The sequence below is a fragment of the Panicum virgatum genome, chromosome 3N (assembly GCF_016808335.1).
Source record: "Panicum virgatum strain AP13 chromosome 3N, P.virgatum_v5, whole genome shotgun sequence".
Classification (NCBI taxonomy): domain Eukaryota; kingdom Viridiplantae; phylum Streptophyta; class Magnoliopsida; order Poales; family Poaceae; genus Panicum; species Panicum virgatum.
This window is the reverse complement of record NC_053147.1, coordinates 58,615,183-58,630,233: the sequence shown is the minus strand read 5'-3', so window position 1 is coordinate 58,630,233 and position 15,051 is coordinate 58,615,183. Positions and strand designations below refer to the sequence as shown.

Here is a 15,051-nt window from a genome sequence, read left to right as displayed (position 1 = left end):
CTCTGAAGAATCTAATGAGGTCTTTGACTGTGCTATTAGAGGATGGTTACTGTAGCATTATTTTACCAAATCATCGATTAATTACCGTCATTTAGATTCATCGTGAAAAGTTACACCTATCCCTGAAAAAGTTTTACAAATAGATTTCATTTAGTACACCATGCATACGAGATTCTTTTATAGAATGAATAGAATGGGAAAACAAAAAAAGGCCTACAGGAGAAGGTTTAAATAATATTAGAAACAAAGATAAATGTCATGGAACCATTTTGTTTTTTTCCCCTGGTATGAGCTTCGGCGAAAACGTTCATGAAAAGTCAGCATATGATTTTCCTGATCCTTCCAGTGCTTGCTTTTAGGACCAGGTCCATCTGCCTATTGTGTGCAGGCTATAGGCGGCTAGGAGCATTCCTCACTCAAAAGCAATTCTTTTGTGAAAAATACTCAAAAAGGCAATTCTGTGATTCCATCTCAGTGGCATCAAGCTTGTCATGGCAAATAATGTTCTGTTTCAATGAACCAGCAAGTATAGCAGTAGCACTAAAACTCCAGAAGCATATATCCATCTCAAATGAAAGTACAGTATATCATAGCAAACTAAAGAAGACGTAGATGGTGCTGCTGCTCAACACACAACACATCCACCTGTGATCATACTCTGATACTCTACAAGTCAGAAGGCATTGGTACACCAGCATGTAACCCAACAATCAACAGAACGACCACGGTCGCTAGAGACGGAAAATCCATTTGCCCATAAAAAGGCCATGCCAAGATTGGATAGGTTCATGGGGCTCGACCGCTTGAAACAACAAAATCTGCAGGTTTGTAATTTTCCTCCTTGAAAGTTGAAACAAAGAGGACCAAAAACTTTCCAGCACGTCTGGTAGGAACAAATGAAACAGGAGAAACAATGTGGAGGGGCATAGTCAACGCCTCTTAAGTCTGTACAGAAAATAAACTACGCCAGCATATGACACTGTATGCTGAAGCATTCTGAAATTCAAAGATCTCTAGGCAAAGCCGCTGTAGGACATTTTCCCAAGGTGTTCCACAGTATATAATCTCCGGAAGAAGCCTGTAAAAGGGGGGGAACACACACACACGCACATTATTCAAACAGATTAGAGAAATATCAAGCATTTCATTGTGAGTCGACTAATGAAAAGATCAAGTCTGCTTTCCGAAGAAGAGGAAACTAATCAAGCATGAGATGTTTACGTAAGATAAGCTCTGAAGCAGTGTGGTGGTATATTAAATCTGTATTAGCTTGTTACTATCTCAGCACTTACATAACAAAGCCCACTTAGATGCATGCTTACACAACTGTAGCCTGAAAGAAACTAATCCTCTAGTACTAAATACAAAACTGGTGCAAACCAGATATCCTATTTCAGAGGGTTCATCACAATTTAATGATTAAATAGAGCAGAGCAGCTATCAAGATCAAATCGGTACCTGCATCGTGTATTCAGCTGGGGCTTTAACAGAAGGGTAGATATTTACCTGCAGGAGGTCATTAAAGAATAAAAACATGAGGTAAATTTGTGATAGTCTGATAGATGCATTTTGGTAAAGTATCGCACAAAACATTTATAATGACAGTATTACAAGAGCAAAATGCAACTTGAACACCTATGCCAGTACATGTGACATGTTGCCGTGTGATTGTCGTTCTCCAACTTTAACATACAAAAGTGGTTATCAACAACATTTCATTTGAATATCTAAGCCAATTAAATTATGTCGATAATAAGATTTCACGAACGAATGGATTTATTGATCAAACCTCACTATAGTGAGTGAGAAAAGTAATGTTTAACTTACAGATTTTGGATCAATGGTAAGACCAGATAGCGTGCCTCCAGTGATCTTAAAGGAAACCTAGAAAAATGATTCATAATCAATAAATGGAGCAGAAGCAAACCCAACAAGAAAAAAAAATGATGCCCATAGAAAACACAGACAAAAGAATATAAGAATAGTCTTTGGGCACTAGAAAACTTCATGAATGTGCAGAAAAATTAATAGGTCCCTCATACTCAATCGACAGCACCTATAAATCTTAAGTGTAATACTGATTGCCAGTAATAGTTTTATCCGTTTTGGACATAGATATTATACGATGAAACAATACAGAAGTCAAATTTTTGAAAATCCTACATGAACCAATATAATAGCAAAAACTAAGCAAGCTGAAAAGAGAAGACAACAGAGATGACAAGAAGGTTTCTGAAGGTCTTCTAGTAACACCCTTTGTTAGAGACATACCTTAGCATAATTATAGGCTTGCCAAGACAATGGCTCTTCTAAATCAACTGCCTGAAGATCCTTATTTATTTTTTCCATGATGTAGTCATCCAAGCTAGCTCCATTCTTAACATTATCTTGCTCACTGTCACTGTCTTCAGTATATGCAGTGCTTGTAACTAATCGAAATGATGAATTTGTTCTCTGTGTTGTTCTAGGTAAAAATTTAACAGTACCAGGGAAGGTAGCCTCAATGCTCCTACCACTGAGCCCCCGTCCACTTGAAACAATTCTCCATTCGATTGAGTGCTCTGTCATTGAAACTGTCCCAATTGATGGATTTCCCTCATATGATGCAACTCTTCTTCGAGGGAATGGCATTGTAATCATGCAGAACTCCATAATGAAGGGAGATTTGTAACCCTCCATCAATGTCAGCTTAAATAGAAACGCGCCTTCATTTTCAGAAACCATGGACAACTGGTAGAACCCTTTAACAGGAGGAGCAATGTTACATGGTGCTTGATAATGCATTAATACAAAATTTCCTAATGGTGGCTGAAAAACGAGGGTTTGTTTATTATCAGTGGGATCTGAAGCTTGAACACAATGATGGAATGATGAGACCTCAACATGAGCAGTTTTTAACCCAGTCAGTGGCAAAGAAACATCAGGTAGTCCTTCTAGTTCAGCCCTACAGGTTACTTGTCCTGAAACAGAAAGGAAATCTGGCACATCATCGCGGTCATACAGTGCAGCATTTATAGTCTCCAGGCTAGAAAAGAGAATCCTTTGCCTCCCTTTGTACAGGTAGGGCTTCCAGGCCGGTTGCTTCTGGTCTGTCGGAAGAGGATCACCAGAAAATCCAGTAGTCCTTATCGAAGTAACATTGGTATAATTGAGATCCTGAGGTGTGCCTGCAAAAAAAAAAAGTTTGGTTCATTACAGTGTACATCCCTGAAGAAGCTTTACAATAAAACAATGTGAAGTATTAACAATATGAAGTATTATATGCTATCATAGGAGGCTTTGTTAATACTAACCAAAAGGCATTGCACCGATGATGAAGTTCCTCAGTAAATCCTTGTCAAAAGGTCTAACACCACCTTTTAAGGAGTCCGACTGAGCAGCACCAACAGGTGAAGAGACTGAAGCAGTCGGTGCAGCCACAGGTGCAACAATAGGCTTTGATCGTGCTGAAATACCTATACTTCCAGTCAATGAATCCAAAAGTCCACCAACAGAGGGCCCAGAGCTAACAATCACCTCAGGTTCAGCAATATCACCAGTAATTATGTCTCCAATAACATGCGCAACCATAAATGCCCTATCATTAAAAATGAGGTGTAAACGTGAAAGCTAATCAAGTTGTTGCTTGCACAACATCAGATGTTCATGTAATGAACATAATCCTTAATTGGATGCTGAAGATGGCATCATATCACTAGGAAGCATTTTCATATTAAGTGATGGTGGGGTTGGTGGTGAAATAAAAAAGAAACTTAGACACTTAAAGAAACACAACACGTAATAGGTGAGCAAACTTACATTACCCTGTTATGCATGGAAGATTGAGCAGGATGGAAGAAAGGTTGCCATTCTCCTTGGCCGAACTCCCACAATCAGACCTTTTTAAGAGATTCTCATACGCTCTAAATGACTGAGGATCCACCAGAGGCAACACTAGGACATAATACCCTCCGCGCTTCTGCAGAACCACCGGCCAGATCATGAAGTCATCCGATTCCTCTTTATTAATGTGAAGCGATATAACTTGGCGAGTGATTGGATCATCGACCCAGGAATCTGATCCCACAGATGATAGGCTTGTACGAATACCAGAACCTCGTGCAGTGCCTTCCCTACAGAGTGACAAAGATATGTCAATTAAGTATTACATCGTTCCTACTTCCTACAGCATTGCTGCATTATGCTACAACAGCATAGGCTCATGGTTTCAGCAACTGAAATGTGATCAGCAGATATCGAATCATAAACTGTATGGTTTCTACTCTTAATGTTTATTTGTTTTCTGTGCTACATGTATTAGGGTTTCACTTTAATCAGTCTGTGGTGTTTTCAAGAAAAAAAAATTCTGTATCATTATGTCTCTGCCATATTATATGGATCATATCCTCTGACCCAATTCACTTCTACTCACAAGTACAGTCCAGTGACTAATCTGCACGCATCCGCACACCATAAGCTGACCGAAGAACCAAGGGAACCACGGCTAACCTTCTCCGCCGGTCGGTGAAGGCGGCAGCGACCTCGTGGTCGTCCGGCAGCTGCGGTGGCGTCGGCGCCCCAGCGCCCCGCCCGTCCCCCTCGCTGCCACCTCCGCCCTCCGCTTCCCAGGAGGCGCGCCACCGCTTCTCCACAACCGCGAACCGCCTGACGGAAGGAAGGAAGAAAGAGGTGAGCCCCAAGGGATCAGAAGGGCCAAATCCTGACCGGAAAAGTTCGGATGGGCACCTGGAGAAGGCTACGGCGTCGTGCGGCGTGAGGATCCAGATGGCGCGCACGCTGCACCCGCCGCCGGACATGGCTCGCCGGGGAATGGGTGGGAAGGAGGAGGGGGAGGAGCCGTGCGCCCGCGCCGCTGACGCTGCTGCTGCGTTGCGGACTTGCTGGACGGAGGTGGAAGACGACTTTGATGGGCCGTGTGGGAGGCTTTGCGGCCCAAATTCTCTTCGAACCAGGCATCCAAGCCCCGTGCGGCCCAAATTCTCTTTTCTGGTGTCCTATACTACTTAGTTCAAAAAAAAAACTTAGTTTCAAAGACTAATAAACCAACTTACTATAATAGATTTTCCTTTTTCCCTTTATACAGTCATACTAGTAAGACTTCATCGCATCACAATAGGGTACAATGGCCAATGACTTTGCCTTGTAACGATAAATTGCAACTTGTGAAACATTTGTTTTGCAAGAAAATGACCTCGTTTCTCTGCCCCCATAATCTAAATTCATGCATGCCAATGCATAACACAACCTATAAAATGGTTAATATGGACCGATGTATCTGTCCTAAATGTGTCATACTAACAATGTGCACCGAAACCTTGACTAGAACATTTTTAAATTCATTATTGGTCGTCTTTTATAATGGATAGTGAATAGTGAAGTGAGGGGAGTGCTATAGTCATTTGACCATCTTTTGATTGTCATAAGACCAGGGTTAATCCCTATAACTCCAAAGAAATTCCTAATCTACCAGAGCCAATAGCATAGCACACAACAAAGGAATACTTCGCAAAATCTATGGCCAGTGAAAATTTTTGCTACATGGGTGCTACCTTGCGGCCCGAACCTAATTACTAATAACTACAAAAATGTAAGTATCAGGCTGTGAGTGATAACCTTTTAGACCTAAGGTTCAACACGAATATCTTAGACGATTATCAGGCTATGAGTGATAATATTAATATAGTCCAAAAATAATTTTGGTATTGATAACTTTCAACAAAAATATTTTAAAACTAAATAGGTTAAAATATACTATATAACATCCATTGCAATAGACGCTTATTGAAATAATAATAATAATGTCCAGATGATCCTTAAGTAGGGTCAACACTAGTTGTGGTAAGAATAAAATAGTTGTTTAGTAAAATGTAACTCTAATGGAAGTAACAGAGGTTAGGTATAACCATATAAGATCAACTCTAAAGGTAGTAACAAAAAGTGTTTATGAGTGTTCGTAGTGAAATATTTAGAAATTTATAAAAAGAATCATACTTAGTTGGATGGAGAAACTTTCTATACTAAATTGGAGACCTTGATGAAATTTACAACTTTAAACCCACCTGATTACCTGAATGACCGTGCTTTGTGACAGGGGTGGTGTGAGGCCTAATCTTTTGGCTACATTATGGTGGGACCGGATACGATCCACTAGCTAGTCAGTTTTATTGGCATCAGACACAAGGCGTGTTTCGTTCAAAGGTGGCTTAACATTAAGCAGTCCATATTATTTGTCAGTCCTCTGATAAACCTCATTCTTCTCAGGTTATACAGCATTCTAGTTGTAAGTTTAATTAACAAAAGTGTATTCCCACCTATTCAAAGGAGTCAAGATAGGTTTAATTTGTACCAAATATATAGTGATTGACAAACCAGATAGTCGGCTAGTAGGCAAAGAACAGAGAAAGTTTTAATATCCTAAGTGTAAAACGTGGATTGTCACGGGCTGGTTTGCCCGAGTGGTTAAGGGGGAAGACTTAAGATCTTCTGCACTGATGAAGTGCGCGTGGGTTCGAACCCCACAGCTACAATTTTTTTAACGTTTTCTGTTTTCTCATTATAATACCCTTCTCTTCTCTGTTTTTTATTTATTTTTTTTCTGTGTCCTCACTAAAATCCTTCTCTTTCAAATTTTCTACACCAAAGCAATTTCCTTCTTTTATATTTTTAACTTTTTGTTGTTTTCACACTAAATACTTTCTTCTCTATTTTAAATTTAAAAGTATATTGCTGTGTTCTAACCTTTTTTTTGTTTTTTAAGGATAAAAGTATTAATTGTTGCATATTACAGTATAGTCTCTCCAAGACTCTGTAAGGTGGAGTTTTCATCTGGCTATTAAGTTCTTGAAAGTGGTCAAACTTTTGGAGTATTGCGGCTAAATATCGATTTGGCATGCATATCGATTTCAAGGGTTCTTGCTTCCTAGAGCATGCAACGTAGACACTGAACATTGCCATGCATGTAGCCAAAACGTTTGGCACTCAATGCCTAATTCATCAAATCAGCGTAAAAGAAAGATATAATATATTAATACATCACCGCTTCACACTAAAATCCTAACTGGCAAACCTACTAGCTAAACCGAAGGCAATACAATAGATCGAGGTTGAAACTCGTCAATTAAACTGTTATTTTGACACACACACACACACCAAAAAAAAAAGGTGTGCATACATAGACGCAAACGGGGCGGACACATTTGCCGCTCAGGCTACTGATGACATGACATTAACTGGACAGATTCAGAATTGTTCTGACAACTAAAGACATCAACGGTTCATTACATGAGTAAAGAAATGGAAAACTGACAGAGGCACATCAATTGTTCAGATACAATTGCATGGAGGGGGTAGATAAATCAAAGACTTGCAGTATTTGCAGTGGCACCAGAGAGATTATCACCATTTTATCAAAGCAGGCCGGTTTGGATTCTGGGCAAGCTGGCCCCGCACGTCTTCCACGAACGCTTCCTTGCCCTCGAAGCTGCTGTTCCTCAGCTCGAATTTCTTGAGGCTTGGTAGGGATGCTAGCCCAGAAAACAACCCAGCATTGATTGTTCCATCGCCAAAATCAACAAAGCACAACATCTCAAGCTTAGGTGCTGCTCCTTCTTTAAACTGCACAGATTTGACGTTGATCTCACCTCCGTCGTCTGTGCATCTCTGTGCCCTGGTCAGCTTGAGCGCCACTAGACTAGGGAATGCCTGCGGTAGGAAATCGAGATGGAGCCCTTCAACGTCAAATGTACCAATCCATAGTTCTAGGATGGCTAGGTATGGTAGGTTGCCAAGGAATTGCATGGTGTCATCAGAATCCAATAGTCTCGTACTCTCTAGGCTCACCTTCACAAGATTCCGGAGGCCCATGATCCATGCCGGCAATTTGACCAGATTGCCGCACAGCCCGAGGCTGCGGAGGTTATTGGGAGGTGAGGATACGTCATCCAAACAGCTAAGCAAACCACCTCGATTAAATGCAGACACTGCCAATGATTCCAGGCCGTGGAGAACCTCAAGAGTGGAACAAAACTCATTGCAATTTTTCTTGTTGATACCTCGGACCTTCAACTTGGTCAACCGCGTAAGACTTTTTATTTCCTTTAGGGTGTTCCCACCACTGATGTCAACTTCACCTAGTCTGCGCAAGGCCTTCAGATTCCTCGCACCTCTCGGCAAAGAAACACCACCTGAAAAAGGCCTTGCTAAGGCAGGCATTGTGTCACACCAACATTCAGCGCACCTAGCACACCAGGTCTCCGTAGTAGGCTGATGTGCGCAAAATGCTACACATTTTTTTAGGAAACTACGAAGTAAGGAACAAGGACCACTGTAAAAGCCACCAACGTCAAGATACTGCAGCTGCTTAAGTTTGACTATGGTCTTTGGCAGCATGATGATACTTGTCCCTCTAATGTCTAGTGTCTGGAGTTGCCTCATGTTACCCACTGAGTCTGGAAGGTGATAGATACCATCACAGTTCTTTAGAGAAAGGTATCTTAGGTGAAGAAGCTTCCCAATATGCTCAAGGTGATGGTTACATAGACCCCAGGTATCTTGCAGGTCCAAAACTCGCAGGAACCTGATCTTGTCAGAAATGAAAAATAGCTTCCATTCCCCAAACACAGTTAATGATCGTATACGAGATAGATCCACCATGCTCTCAAAGTCATCCTTATCACCCTTCCAGTTGGCACTTACAGCAAGGTGTCGTACGGTCCCATTTGTGTTTGAGCTGCAACCTTCTTCCAGCCTGAAAACAAGATTTTCCTCTGCCGCTTTTGAGATGCTGATATCACGCATCAGATCATGGACTTGGCAGGAGTCAATTGCATTTTTACTGAAATATGTTTTTTTATTTGGTAGTATCATGCTCCTATCAATGAGTTCCATGAACTGACCCTCAGCTATATCTGTGGAAGACTTGCCATGCACCTCAGTTGAGTAACCCTCTGCAATCCACCGGCGCACCAAGCGGCCTAGTTTGATATCTTGATCTTCAGGAAAGATAGATAGATATAAGAAACAAGGCTTCAGATGATAAGGTAAACCATCGTAGCTCTTATTAAGGACATTTTTAATATTTCCAAGCCCTTGATTCATCTCCAACTCAGCACTAATATGTGAATTTAATTTTTTCCACTCCATGGGAGTTTTTGGTTGCTTTGCCAAGAAGCCACCAATGGTCACTATTGCAAGAGGAAGTCCTCTACACTTCTTCATAATCAATTCAGCCTCCTCGGACAACTCAGGGAACTCCTCATTTAAATTTGTAATCTTCCCGAATACCTGAAGTTGATTCAGATTAAAAGAATCATTAGGGACGCATACTAGTATTTCCAATTTATTTCTTGAAGTGATTACAGTACAATGCAGACCTATGCCCTTAATGGTAAATGTTTATATTATATTAGTTGAGGCATTATAATTGTTCCAAAAATATCTGAACATAGTTAAACTGCATAATTATTTGCATGTACGTATGGACTTGAAAATAAGATATTTTAGGTTCTTTCAAGTCAGGTTCATGTTTTTCTAAAAAAATATATGCTAATTAGCAGTTTTTTAGGGCTATGCTATTTAGCAGTTGGTACAGTTTGTTTTACAAGGCCTTGTCTTACACTAAAACAATATATTAGTACCACTGTCTGTAAATTGCTTTAGACCTACTAAGAAAGCGGTTTTACTTAGATAGTTTGTGGACTAAACGTCTATACCTTTCAGTTTATGTTGTGATCAACCAGTAGGGATATAGAATCCCTGTTGGTTCTAGAATCAATAGTGATGATTTCATTTAATCATGTTCAGTTCAAAAATCAGCAGTGGTGCTGATTATGAGCCAACAGTTATGAACTTTTATCTAGTAATATTAATTGGCAAAAGGATTAAATAGTCCAAAGTCTGTAAAGTTTAGATTACAAGATGAACTGTTGTTTTATGTGCTTTGTATGGGGAAAAAATAAGCGCGATGATGACTAAGAAGGTTTCAGAAAGATTTAAACAAAAAAGAGTAAACAACACAAGTTACCATCGACTCTAGATACATGATTTTATAAAAAAACATTGGAAACAATACTACTATACGCAAGATATTCCCCACCCCCAACAAGAAACAAAAGAAGGTCTTCAGCTAGACTTTCTAGTTAAAATTTTCTCTTTTTCTTGCTGCTCTTCTTGTATGTAACTACTTACATTTTGAAATGCAACCTATTAGTTTTGTCCCGTATCAAACTTTAACTAAGTTATACAAATAAAATATATATGATCAAGACATATGTTCATGCATGATGGATTCAATGGAGCTAATTTAATTTTTTTTAGATGTTCGTGCATTTCTATAAAATTACTCAAGTTTGACTCAGGACAAAGGTAAACACCTTAACATTTTGGAACCAAGGAAACTTTGTTATTTTAGTATACATACATAAATAACTTGGAGCATGTACTGTATATGACTGTACAGATGGAGAGAACCAGTCCGAGGATTCACAAATAGCAATTTCCTGACCATTCTCTGAGACTAATTTTTTCTTATAGGAAAAAGTTCAATTTACTCTCTTCAAGTATAGCTTAAGTCTGAATAACCCCCTAAACTATAACTGGGGTTCAGTTTACCCCCTAAACTATGCTATTTCGTTCATTTCACCCCATAATACAATTTGTCTTTTTGTTTCTTCATAGGCAAGTTGAATTTTACTTTCAAATTTTGCAGGGTAGTATTGAAAATAATACTACTATACGCAAGATATTCCCCACCCCCAACAAGAAACAAAGAAAGGTCTTCGGCTAGACTTTCTAGTTAATTTTTCTCTTTTTCTTGCTGCTCTTCTTGTATGTAAATACTACTTACATTTTGAAATGTAACCTATTAGTTTTGTCCCATATCAAACTCAAATCAAACTTTATACGAATAACTACTAAAACATATATTTTCATGCATGATAGATCCAATGAAGGTAATTTGATTTTTTAGATGTTGGTGTATTTCTATAAGATTACTCAAGTTTGACTCAGGACAAAAGTAAACACCTTAACATTTTGGAACCAAGGAAACCTTGTTATTTTAGTATACATATATAAATAACTTGGAGCAAATACTGTATAAATATGACTATAGAGATAGAGAGAACCAGTGCGAGGATTCACAAATAGCAATTTTCCGACCATTCTCTATGACTAATTATATTTAAGCTAAAAATACCTTCTCCGTGAAGAGGTCAAGTGTGTCCTTTTCCTCTAAGATTTTGAGCTCCAAGATATGTGTCATCTTTGACGAACAATGCCGGGCAATTTCTTTTACCCTTGTCGTAACTATGATCCGGCTTTCTCTTACCATTCTAGGAAAATAACCCTCTACATCAGTCCATTCTTTGATGGAATATAAATCATCAAGAACAATCAAGTATTTTTTCCCATCTAAAATGCCATGCTCCCATTGCTTCTGACCACTCAGTTGCTCAGCTAAACTATTAAGAACATCTGTAGTATTGAATGGACGCTTTACTGCAACACAAGCACACTTGTCGAAAATGGCATTGAGCTCTTGGCTTTGGTAGACATCTTTAACCAGTGCGGTTTTTCCAAGACCACCCATTCCCCATACCGAGATAACCTCAAAATCTTTGCTAACCTCATTTGAAATCAAGTTTAAAATCTTAGATTTCTCTGTCTGTCGCCCGATGAGCTTAGATTCCTTAAAACCACTGAAATTTGTCTCCACACGAGTGAGACACTTTCCATCCCCGGAGTTACTGTCATCAAGAGTGTCTATGGTTGAGCTAGGCCCCGGATCCATAGAATATGATGTATCTTGTGAACCCTACAACATAAACACACAAGTTAGATGTTGCTCTCTATTTCATTGAGTATTTTTTTTTATCATAGAAATGTTTATGTACTGAGTTTCTATTCTATGCAAGCAAATTCCTTTGTTCAACCATACCAGGTCGATATGCAGCAATTTGTTGATTAAGACATGCAAGAGGGTTGGTAGGAAGATAAGTTCATTTCATTTATTATTAATTTAGTTATGTGAGAAGTTGAACTAGAAAACAAGATACTTTTAGGGAAGAATATTACCTTGGCGTAGAAAGCATAGAGAGTTTTATCAGCAAAGAGCTTGTGCTCTGGTATCAAAGTTGATGGCTCAACACACAAGCTTGCAACTTTAACATGCTCTGTGCACACTAGGAGTCGACTCCCTTTGTTGTTAGTCGGAAAGCATGGCCTGATCTGGTTCCACTCATCCACAGTGGACAGGCCATTGACCACAATCAGGTAACTCTTCTCATTCAGGAATTTCCTGAACTCATCAGCCAAATCATCTTCCTTGGTGGTCCACAACCTCCTCAGATCTTCAGCTTCATATGTTGGTGTATGTGTCTTTGTTTCTTCCTTTAGAGAATCTTCAACGAATTGCATCACAATATCTTGCAGAATATCTGCTGTATTGAGAGGACGCACCATACTGATCCAGGCGTGGCACTGGAACTTCTTGTTCCTTTTGAGAGCATCATATACTCTCTTGATGATGGATTTCTCCCCGAGAACATCAGTTGTTCCCCATACACCGATCACTCTAAGCCCCTCGTCTTTCTTGCGGATTAGTTGAATGAGATCCGATGTGGATTTGTTCTGTTGCCGCTGTGCTTCCTCGATGCCTGACATTGTTGTTGCACCGGCAGATCCAGACAGCTCAGCGCTGTATGCATACTTGGAGCCAGCAGCGCTCTTGACGAGTTGGTAGCGCAGGTTTCTCTGGCTCACGTCCTCGACTCTGGCTCTCAGCTCCTTCATCTTCTTGGCGATGCGGTGCCGCTCCCGCAGCGTGCTCGGGAGGCGCCACCACGACGGCTTCTTGAGATGAACGAAACAATCCTGGAGGCAGTCCTCAGCATCATAGGCCACATCACGAACTTGCTTCACCCAGATCATGAGCACCTTGTGGTCGTCTCGCTCCTCGTGCGCAGCCCTCAGGAAAGCCTGCATCATCTCGAGCTCTTCCCTGATGAAAGCATGGTCGCGCTGGACGCCGAGTTGCAAGGCCACCTCCTCCGCTACAGCGGATTTGGCGTAGCCGAGAGCTCCATCCAGCACGGACTTGCCCAAGCTCAGCGCCGTGGACTCCATGGCTAGTAGCTATCCGCTCTCTGTTGTGCTGTGTGCTTCGATCTGTGGATGTGAGCTGATGCTGCTAATGGCTGGTGCGCTGGTCCAAAAGCCAACGTTGAATTAAAGAACAAGAGGAACTCGTCTGGAAGAGTACCAAGCAAGTTGACATTATATTTTTTATCCACATTTGTCAGGGCAGCTCAAGTCGTAACAAATAAAAATAGGGACTCCTGGAAGACCGAACAAGCAAGCTGACAATTTTTATGTACACTTGTCAGGGCAGCTCAAGTTGTAACAAATTAATGTAACCAGCTACACTTCATCAAGACTAATCTTAATGGGAGTTCTCATTCAATAGAGCATCATGTAAACATTTTATAGTACAATGTGACCGAAAAAAGTAATGACGAGAGAAACGAAGAAGGTGGTTTGGGCACTCGTTTGAACATAATATAATTAGTACACTCTTACATGTATATTACTCAAGAAAAAATACACATAATGGGTGCCGTTGGGACAATCATTTGACTTCATTCCACACACAATGCGATTTAGATATAGCTCAGATTTGTGAAATGCAAAAGGCCAAGTAGGTTTGTACCTAGCCACGCAGCAAACAACCTACCAAAGACATATAACCAGATTATGTTTCTCTTTTAAACCATGCATATTTTCAGTCCGTAATTAAGATGGTCACTAACATAGAACAATAAAAATAGAAAAGATACATCTCATACAGAACTTATTTAGACGTGCGTTTGTGATATGTGTGTAGATCGGAACCTGTCAGCTTGGATGATCACAGAACACAGACTAATTTCTTAAAGGACTCGTTTATGATGTTAACCCGGCTGTGATGTGTTGAAAACTTGGAAGCAGAGACAGATCAACGTCCCCTTGGTCATGGATGTCCCGGCTGAATCGAGCGGCCCGAGCCGCTGTGGCCCCAGCGGTTGGAGCAGTGCTGGCCCCACGCTCCGCACGCGGATCTGCGCGCGCCGAGCCCCTGCCCGCGCGGGGGCAGGGAACAGCGGTCTTGCGTGGCAGGGGAGGGGTCGACGTCGAGGGAGGCGCGCCCGGCCGCTCGGCATGGCTCGGCGTCGTGAAGAGGGTGGGAAAGGGGAGCAGGTCGGGAAGGGGAAGGAGGTTGGGGAGGAGAGGAAGGCGGGTGCCGCGGCGCCGCCTGGGCTCCCGGCTGCCCGCCTGGTGGCCGCAACAGAACAGAGAGGGGCGTGTGGGTAAACAGAGGAATTGGTGGCCCAGTTTCTTGCGTAGCTTCAACAGAGCAATTGATTCCTGCAGTTTTCTTACATTTTTTTACCTGATACTGATGGAGGTGCACGTGCCTGTGGCACGTATTTAAAGAACAATTATATTTTAAAAATATCACATGTTTAAGGTATAATTATATTTAAAAATATCATTGTGTATCATTTATTATATTAGAGTACAAAATAATAAATAGTAATAGCATTGCAAAGTAATTGTCAACTGAATTGTAATAGGCATTGTTTGCTTCTTCAAAAAAACTGACAGGTATCACAATTTCCAACTCCTTTGCAAACTGCTGCATCCTGTAGACCAGGGGGGGTGTGGAGGTGCAAAGGTGTAAGTGTACGGGCTTGGTTGAAGGCCATACCTCGCCACGCCATGCACGCCTCCGCCACACTTCGTGGCGCTGTTTTTGGCCGTCACGGTCTGTGGCGAGATTTGCCTTTCATTTATACGGCGAAACAGTGTCTGGGCAGGACCCAAGCAGCAGCTTTATGCATGTGGCAGCCACAGTTGTGGTGTGGCGGAGCGTGTGAAAGTGATCGGGTGCTCTAACGTAAGAGGGGGGTGAATTAGGTATAAAAAAAACTTGACCTAAGGCTCCAACTAGTTTGCACAAAACTTAAACTAATACAAGCTATCTAGATGTGCAACTAGGTTGTTCTAGTGTGAAAC

General features: G+C 41.0%; 2 protein-coding genes across 2 annotated transcripts; both read right to left on the bottom strand.

The window, feature by feature from the left end:
• Positions 1-535: 535 nt before the first annotated feature.
• Positions 536-4,894, bottom strand: LOC120666352 (AP-5 complex subunit mu-like). Its single transcript, XM_039946181.1, has 8 exons — positions 4,726-4,894; positions 4,489-4,644; positions 3,804-4,112; positions 3,294-3,577; positions 2,272-3,167; positions 1,828-1,884; positions 1,459-1,506; positions 536-1,078 (listed from the first exon to the last, which is right to left on the bottom strand). Exons 1-8 carry the CDS (start codon positions 4,794-4,796, stop codon positions 1,004-1,006), a joined length of 1,896 nt encoding a protein of 631 aa, XP_039802115.1. The 5' UTR covers positions 4,797-4,894; the 3' UTR covers positions 536-1,003.
• A 2,206-nt stretch (positions 4,895-7,100) lies between these two features.
• On the bottom strand, positions 7,101-14,355 carry LOC120666351 (disease resistance protein Pik-2-like). The gene is made up of 3 exons (XM_039946180.1): positions 12,073-14,355; positions 11,195-11,812; positions 7,101-9,282 (listed from the first exon to the last, which is right to left on the bottom strand). Exons 1-3 carry the CDS (start codon positions 13,120-13,122, stop codon positions 7,396-7,398), a joined length of 3,555 nt encoding a protein of 1,184 aa, XP_039802114.1. The 5' UTR covers positions 13,123-14,355; the 3' UTR covers positions 7,101-7,395.
• Positions 14,356-15,051: the final 696 nt, after the last annotated feature.

What these genes read in the sequence shown, in the direction of transcription:
- LOC120666352 (XM_039946181.1), bottom strand. Translation starts at nt 4,796, where the DNA reads ATGTCCGGCGGCGGGTGCAGCGTGCGCGCCATCTGGATCCTCACGCCG. An exon ending in AAGCCTATAATTATGCTAAG is followed by an intron (nt 1,885 to 2,271) that starts GTATGTCTCTAA and finishes TCATTTTTCTAG; the next exon opens with GTTTCCTTTAAGATCACTGG. An exon ending in TTACCATTGATCCAAAATCT is followed by an intron (nt 1,507 to 1,827) that starts GTAAGTTAAACA and finishes GACCTCCTGCAG; the next exon opens with GTAAATATCTACCCTTCTGT.
- LOC120666351 (XM_039946180.1), bottom strand. Translation starts at nt 13,122, where the DNA reads ATGGAGTCCACGGCGCTGAGCTTGGGCAAGTCCGTGCTGGATGGAGCT. An exon ending in TCTATGCTTTCTACGCCAAG is followed by an intron (nt 11,813 to 12,072) that starts GTAATATTCTTC and finishes TTTATGTTGTAG; the next exon opens with GGTTCACAAGATACATCATA. An exon ending in TTGACCTCTTCACGGAGAAG is followed by an intron (nt 9,283 to 11,194) that starts GTATTTTTAGCT and finishes AATCAACTTCAG; the next exon opens with GTATTCGGGAAGATTACAAA.